The sequence below is a fragment of the Neophocaena asiaeorientalis genome, unplaced genomic scaffold (assembly GCF_003031525.2).
Source record: "Neophocaena asiaeorientalis asiaeorientalis breed wild unplaced genomic scaffold, Neophocaena_asiaeorientalis_V1.1 scaffold86, whole genome shotgun sequence".
Classification (NCBI taxonomy): domain Eukaryota; kingdom Metazoa; phylum Chordata; class Mammalia; order Artiodactyla; family Phocoenidae; genus Neophocaena; species Neophocaena asiaeorientalis.
In genome coordinates, this window is record NW_020175039.1 from 4,919,241 (window position 1) to 4,926,295 (window position 7,055).

At 57.9% G+C, this 7,055-nt stretch overlaps 1 protein-coding gene across 1 annotated transcript in view; it reads left to right on the forward strand.

Annotated features, from left to right (window-relative positions):
• Nucleotides 1-7,055, forward strand: part of OBSL1 (obscurin like cytoskeletal adaptor 1) — a 19,164-nt gene that overhangs the window by 7,930 nt on the left and 4,179 nt on the right. Inside the window, exons 10-15 of the mRNA XM_024763139.1 lie at nt 2,668-2,940; nt 3,722-3,997; nt 4,071-4,358; nt 4,547-4,822; nt 5,445-5,714; nt 5,852-6,124. Coding sequence (XP_024618907.1) covers nt 2,668-2,940; nt 3,722-3,997; nt 4,071-4,358; nt 4,547-4,822; nt 5,445-5,714; nt 5,852-6,124 — 1,656 coding nt within the window. The remainder of the gene's footprint in view (nt 1-2,667; nt 2,941-3,721; nt 3,998-4,070; nt 4,359-4,546; nt 4,823-5,444; nt 5,715-5,851; nt 6,125-7,055) is intronic.

Below are 7,055 nucleotides of genomic sequence, written 5' to 3' on the forward strand. Positions count from 1 at the left end.
CGGGGGGCCCTGCCGGGAAGACCCCAGGGTCTGTGTTCGAATAAGCAGGCTCCTCCCCGGCACCCAAGGCCAGGAATAGCTATCCTCCACCGGCTCGTTTACTGAGCACTTTCTATGTGTCAGGTACTGGGCCAGGTGCTGCAGGTCACTGGTGCGTATTGCAGACGTGGTCCCTTCTCCCAGCTGCCAGAGAGCTGGGGAGGCAGCCGTTAACCAGGGGTCGCAAACGGGCAGTCCCTAGGGCCCCATACAGCCCACAGATATGTTTTGTTTGGCCTGCAGAGTCTTACCAAAGTCAGGACAGTTCAAATAACAACCCGGAGTTATGCGTCCTCTTGAAAAAGCCGAAGACCCGGCGCCTCTGGTCCCGCTTCCCCCCTTGGCGACGAACAGCTGGCGCTGAGTAGCAGCTGCCCCTGTAACACGGGGCCCACATTCCTCTGTCCCACCCTGCCCGCTGTTCCTTTTTGCTCCCCCCAGACCACTTCAGCCACTGACCTTACCTTACCTGGCCCCCGTGGGCATTTGAGTTTGCGACCCCTGTGTTTAACCAATAAACACGCAAATAAATGTACAGCGACACCTCGTGACAAGTGCTGTGAGGGGTGAGGTCTCAAGAGAGCAGGAGGTCAGGGAGGGCCTCGGGGAAAGTCGGTCGCCGTGCCACCCGGGGTGGGCTCCGGACGGCCACTCAGCAGCTCACAGACGCACGCGCGCACGTCCCTCCGGGAGTGCGCAGACTGGCAGGAGAGCCGGGCACATTAGAGGGTCTCAGAGTGAGGGTTGCCGGGTGTCGTGATAGGGTACAGTGGGTACCCAAAGCTGGGGGCTGCTGACCTGGTTGGCAGGCAGGAAGTGCCTTCAAAGGGGCCATTTGGAGCAGCGGCTGAGTTAGCTAAGTGGAGGTCAGGGTTTGGGCTGAAGGTGGGGGGAGAATGTTCAAATCGGGAAAGCACAGGATGACTCTGGAAGTGACGGTTCAGTGCCAGAAACTTTGGGACTGCAGCCCACGGCGCCAATCCCAGTGTGTGTGAGGGGGATGGGGAGGGTGGGACCTAGGCAGTTCTGGGCGGCACGGAAGAACCCACTGGCTGCACTGGAGCGACCGTCCTGATGCTGGCATCATCTGGTTACCCTGCCCTGTCCCTGCCAATGCTTCAGCCTAGGCTTGAGCTACTTAGGGCCCCCCGACTCCCTGCACCCCAGAAGCACACAAGTCACAAAGCCGAAGAGGCCTTTCTGCACATATTCTGTCCCGTAGTGAATCCCTTCAGCCTCTCCCGCCCCAACCCCTGGCCAGACATAATGGCCGCAGACACACACATTCCAGCTCAAAACTGGCCTCCCCGCAAAACACCAGATTCTTCGTGAGAGGCTCACACAACACACCTTGTGTGGACCAGGAGAATCAAGTCTGATGCCAAGCTGTGGGCCACAGCTGTGCAGGCACCCCAGCCCCATGGCTGCACCCCATTCTCACTCCACTGCCTCCATCACCTCCCCCACCACTCAGGCAGCCGCACTCTGCAATCTACTGGTGGTGCTGGGCCTCAGAGAACCAGCCTGCATCCTGTAGACTCTTAGAATAAGCCCAGTTAGGGAGGAGGCGGAGGCAAGGGCTCAGTGTGCACTGGTGGGCCCATCTGCCCTTACACGCCTCTGCAAAGACCTAGACCAGGAAGCTAGCAGTTCCCCAGCCCAGCCACAAGGGGGCCAAATGCTAAAGGAACACGAAAGTGTCCTGGAGACTTGATTCTGGGAGACCTCCAAGGTACGTGAAAGCATGGGCAGGCCCGGGCTCAGTGCACTGGTCACCACCAATATTGCCATGGCTCCTTTCTGTGAAAGACTGACCACTCCAGAGCAGCTGGAGATGAACTCCTAGAAACAGCGTTTAATATCCCTGGGGAAATCTTAGGTGTTGACAACTCATGCACAGATGCAAAATTCATTACTGAGTTTCCTGCAAGCCTTGGCTTGGAGTCCTTACCACTGCTTGCAGAGTCTGACCCTCCCTTTATCAGATGGTAGTTCTTCCTCCTGCCCTCGAGTAGGTATAGCCAGCTATGACCATAAGGAAGTTGCTTAATCACACCATGCCTCAGTTGCCTCATCTGGGAAATGGGTATAAAATAATACCTACTCCTTAGGATTGCTACGAGGGTGTAAAGTGCTTATGACTGTTCCTGGAACTCTAGCAAGCTGTATATAAGTACTTGCTATTACAAATCCACCATCCCTTATCCACAGTTCTGAAATTTAAAAAAAAAACTGCTCAAAATCAAAAGGCTTTTTGTAAGTTTGGTATTAAAAGTCATTTCAGTAAAATCTGAACTTAACTCTGTGAAGCTATTTGTACTTTTTAAGTAGCCTGCTTAGGGTGAATCTATATGCTACACTGCAGAAATGTTAATGTGATTGATTACGGGGGGACCACAGTGGGGGCTGAGGGCGGCAGGTGATGTACGATGAACGCACCATTTCTGGAATCGGAAGCATTGTGGATTCTGTAGCACTTCTGGCCCCAGGGATTTCAGAGAACAGATTTCGGACCTATTATCCTTATTACTCTTACGATTGTGGGTGAGCGGGACTTCATGCTGCCAGATGGCTCCAGGGAGACTGCCGGTGAGTTTGTGACAGGCTGTGGTTGTCCCCACTCTACAGAACCCCCAGTGCGCATCATATACCCCCGGGACGAGGTGACCTTGGTCGCCGTGAGCTTGGAGTGTGTGGTGCTGATGTGTGAGCTGTCGCGGGAGGACGCCCCCGTGCGCTGGTACAAGGATGGGCTGGAGGTGGAGGAGAGTGAGGCCCTGGTGCTGGAGAGTGACGGGCCCTGCCGCCGCCTGGTGCTGCCTGCTGCCCAGCCCGAGGACGGGGGCGAGTTCGTGTGCGACGCTGGAGACGACTCAGCCTTCTTCACTGTCACCGTCACAGGTGGGCAGTCTCTGGGACACCCTGGGGAGGAAAAGAGGCGGGAGGCTGAGGGACAGACACCCAACCCTCCCAGTTCTTGCACCTTCAGGGTCCCTGACTGCTGCACACGGCTCTCCCCTTGTCCAGCCTTCCCCCTCCCCCAGCCTCCTCATTCTCAGCCATTAGAGAGCCCTGACTTGCCCAAATCATACCAGGACAATGACCAGAGGCCTGGTGGAGAGAGCCCCGCAACCAGGAGCACTTATTCATTCACTTATTCAACAAATGCTGACGTGCTCAGCGCTGTTGTGAATGCTGAGGGATACAGCAGTGAACCAAGGAGAGAAAACCGGTCTTTATGGAGCTTGCCTTCTCGTGAGAGTGGACAGACAGCAAATAAGGAAAATAGACGGTTTTTCGGGTGGTGATCGGAGGCAGAGCAGGCAAAGGGGATAGGAAGTGTGGGTGGGGTAGGGAGGGATGTGCATTGAGGTCAGATAGATGTGGCTGTGAGTGTGGGTCTACCTCTTTTTTTCCCGTGTGACCTAGAGCAAGTCAGTTCTCTAAAAAGAGGCTTCAGGTCCTCATCTGTAAAGTGAAGCCAACAATAGGGAATGTCAGGAGTAGCTGAGCAAAGAGCTGCAGTGCGCTTAGCACAACACCTGGCACACGGTGAGTGCCCACGGATTGTAGGTGGCACCGTTCCCAAGAGCTGCACTGCAAAGGGCTGAGGATCTAGTGGGGAGGCAGGTAGAGGCCTGCTGGCCGAGCCCACTCTCCCCTCTCTCTATCCACCCACCAGCCACTCCAGAGAGGATTTTGCATCCGGTGGCCCGTTCCCTGGACCTGCAGTTCGGGGTTCCAGGGCGCGTGGAGCTGCGCTGCGAGGTGGCCCCGGCTGGGTCCCAGGTGCGCTGGTACAAGGATGGGCTGGAGGTGGAAGCATCAGATGCCCTGCAGCTGGGTGCCAAGGGGCCCACTCGCACCCTGACCCTGCCCCACGCCCAGCCTGAGGACGCCGGGGAGTATGTGTGTGAGACTCGTGATGAAGCCGTCACCTTCAACGTCAGCCTGGCTGGTGGGTGCTCCCGGCCAGCCAAGGTGCGGGAGGTGGGAGCATCACCGAGCTGATAACTCTCCTCTCTGTCCAGAGCCCCCAGTCCAGTTCCTTGCCCCAGAGGCAGCCCCCAGCCCGCTCTGCGTGGCCCCCGGGGAGCCGCTGGTGCTGAGCTGTGAACTGTCCCGGGCTGGCGCCCTCGTCTTCTGGAGCCACAACGGGAGGCCGGTGCAGGAGGGTGAGGGTCTGGAGCTCCAAGCCGAGGGCCCCCGCCGTATCCTCTGCATCCGGGCTGCAGACCCGGTCCACGCAGGCCTCTACACCTGCCAGGCAGGGGCAGCCCCGGGGGCGCCCAGCCTCAGCTTCACCGTCCAAGTGGCTGGTGAGTATAGCCCGGGCAGGAAGCCTGAGAGTCGCACCCCGAAACCCATGAGTCTCCCCCTTCTCTAGCACACCTGGCCCACCCCCTGCCCCACTGCTCTCGGTCCCTTTCCCTGTCTTGCCTCCCACTGCCCTCCTCCCGGCCCACGAGCCACTCCCTCCTGGTGACCTCCGGCTCTGAGCCCACAGAGCCCCCCGTGCGGGTGGTGGACCCCGAGGCAGCCCAGACAAGGGTTCGCAGCACCCCAGGCGGGGACCTGGAGCTGGTGGTGCACCTCTCCGGGCCGGGAGGCCCTGTGCGCTGGTACAAGGACGGGGAGCGCCTGGCAAGCCAGGGGCGGGTGCAGCTGGAGCAGGACGGGGCGAGGCAGGTGCTGCGGGTGCAGAGGGCCCGGAGCAGGGACGCCGGGGAGTACCTGTGCGACACGCCCCAGGACAGCCGCATCTTCCTCGTCAGCGTGGAAGGTAACAGTGCACCACTCACGCCCCAAGGGCCACACGCCCGAACCACTCTGGGCCCCCGCGCCCCGACCCCACCTCTCTGCCTCTGGCTCCAACCCATGCATGCGTGACCATTCCTGGGATGAGGGCTCAGGGCTCCCTTTTCCAGGAACCCTCAAATAATAGGAGGGGCACGGACCAGTGGTTAAAAGCAGGGCTCTGGAGTCAGTGCCACCCACACCAGTTTCCAATCTGGATTCTGCTTCCCAGTAGTTGTGTGACACTGGCAACTTACTTAAACTCTCTGAGCCCCAGCTCCAAAGTGGAGGGATAATGCTTGTCCTATAGGGCTGTTGTGACAGTTAAATGAGATAAATTGGGTCCATAGTAAATGACCTACTATTACTAGGGAGTCAGAGAGGTGGGTGCCAGGCCAGCATTGGGCGGAGGTGGCTAGGAGTAGCAGGGCGTTGACGTCTTGTCCTTTGAAACACCTCATGGCTGACACACAGTAGGTCCTCAGGAAGGTTCTGTTCAATAACTGGAGGATGAGGGCCTGTTACTGGAGGTGAGGGGATGCAAAGGGGATGAGGAGGAGGGAGGCGGAAAGACCCAGCCTACCTCACTGCCTGATCCCACCCCCCAGAACCACCGCCGGTGAAGCTGGTCTCGGAGCTGACACCACTAACTGTCCACGAGGGTGATGATGCCACGTTCCGGTGTGAAGTCTCCCCACCGGACGCCGACGTCACTTGGCTGCACAATGGGGCCATTGTCACCCCAGGGCCCCAGCTAGAGATGGCCCAGAATGGGTCAAGCCGCATATTGACCGTGCGAGGCTGCCAGCTCGAGGACGCGGGGACCGTGACTGCCCAAGCAGGGGGCACATCCACAAGCGCCCGGCTCCACGTTCGAGGTTTGGTCCTGATGGAGACACAGTAGTCTTGTTCCTGAACGTATTCTCCCAGCCCCGGCCATGACAGGGGACAGATCCCTGAGAGGGAGAAGGGGGTCAGCCCACCAGGCTCCACGGCCCCCTCTCTTTCTCCCCAGAGACGGAGCTGCTCTTCCTGCGGCGGCTGCAGGACGTGCGTGCAGAGGAAGGCCAGGACGTGTGCCTCGAAGTAGAGACAGGCCGAGTGGGTGCGGCAGGGGCCGTGCGCTGGGTGCGAGGTGGGGCACCCCTACCACCCGACTCCCGCCTGTCCACGGCCCAGGATGGCCACGTCTACCGCCTCTTCATCCACGGCGTCGTACCAGCCGACCAGGGCACCTACGGCTGCGAGAGCCACCACGATCGCACCCTGGCCAGGCTCAGCGTGAAGCGTGAGTGCCCCGTCCTCTCCTAACACATCGCCCGCCCCGTGGCACAGTCTCTCCTGGCTGGCCCAAGGCCCCTCAGACCCCCACCAAAGTGCCCCTCGCCACAAGGCAAGTCAGCCCTGGCTGACCCCCAGGAGTGTGACCTGAAGCAGCCTGCCCAAAGCAAAACTCTTCTTTTTCTAATGTTTTCTATTTACCTTAGAAGTCCATGTGGATTTTGCATTCCATTTCGTATGTCCAAGTTGGCTTTGCTATAAACGTAAATATTATACTCCAGAAAGACTTGCCGTGTTTATCCTTCAGTCACCTGCCCCAGGATAAATGGGCCCAGCTGAGAAGTAGGGATGGGTGGCAAATAGCACCCACACCCCCAAGATGGAGCCCTCTATTAACTGTGTGACCTCATGCAAATTACTTAATCTCTCTGAGCCAAGTTTTCTTTAAAAAGGGTCTTTGGGAACATTGATTGGGATAATATGAGAAATACCCACAGAGAGCTTGGTAAATGGTTGTTGGTGATGTGCATACTCTTCTAATTTATTTCATTCATTTAATCACAATAAACCCATGTCTCAATGCTATTTACCTTGTATAGCTGGAGAAACTGAGGCCCAGAGAGGTCAAGCAATTTGCCAAAGGTTACACAGCACACAAACTATGTGGCAGGGTCCAGTCCTGGTGTGTCTGACTTCAAATTCTGTGCTTCTTCCAGTGTCACAGCACCCCTCACCCAAACTCCTCACCCCCCTAACCACACATCACCCCCTTCATGTATCTCCTCTCCTAACCCTAGTAAGCCCCTCTCTCCACCCAAGTCTGAATGGCTCTGCTCCCTTCTTCCTGCACCCTGGCTCTGAACTTAGTTCTATAAGGCCTTACAAGGTTGGGTGTTAGGGGTGGTGCCGGCAGAGCCAAGGTGTGTGTGGCGGGCGAG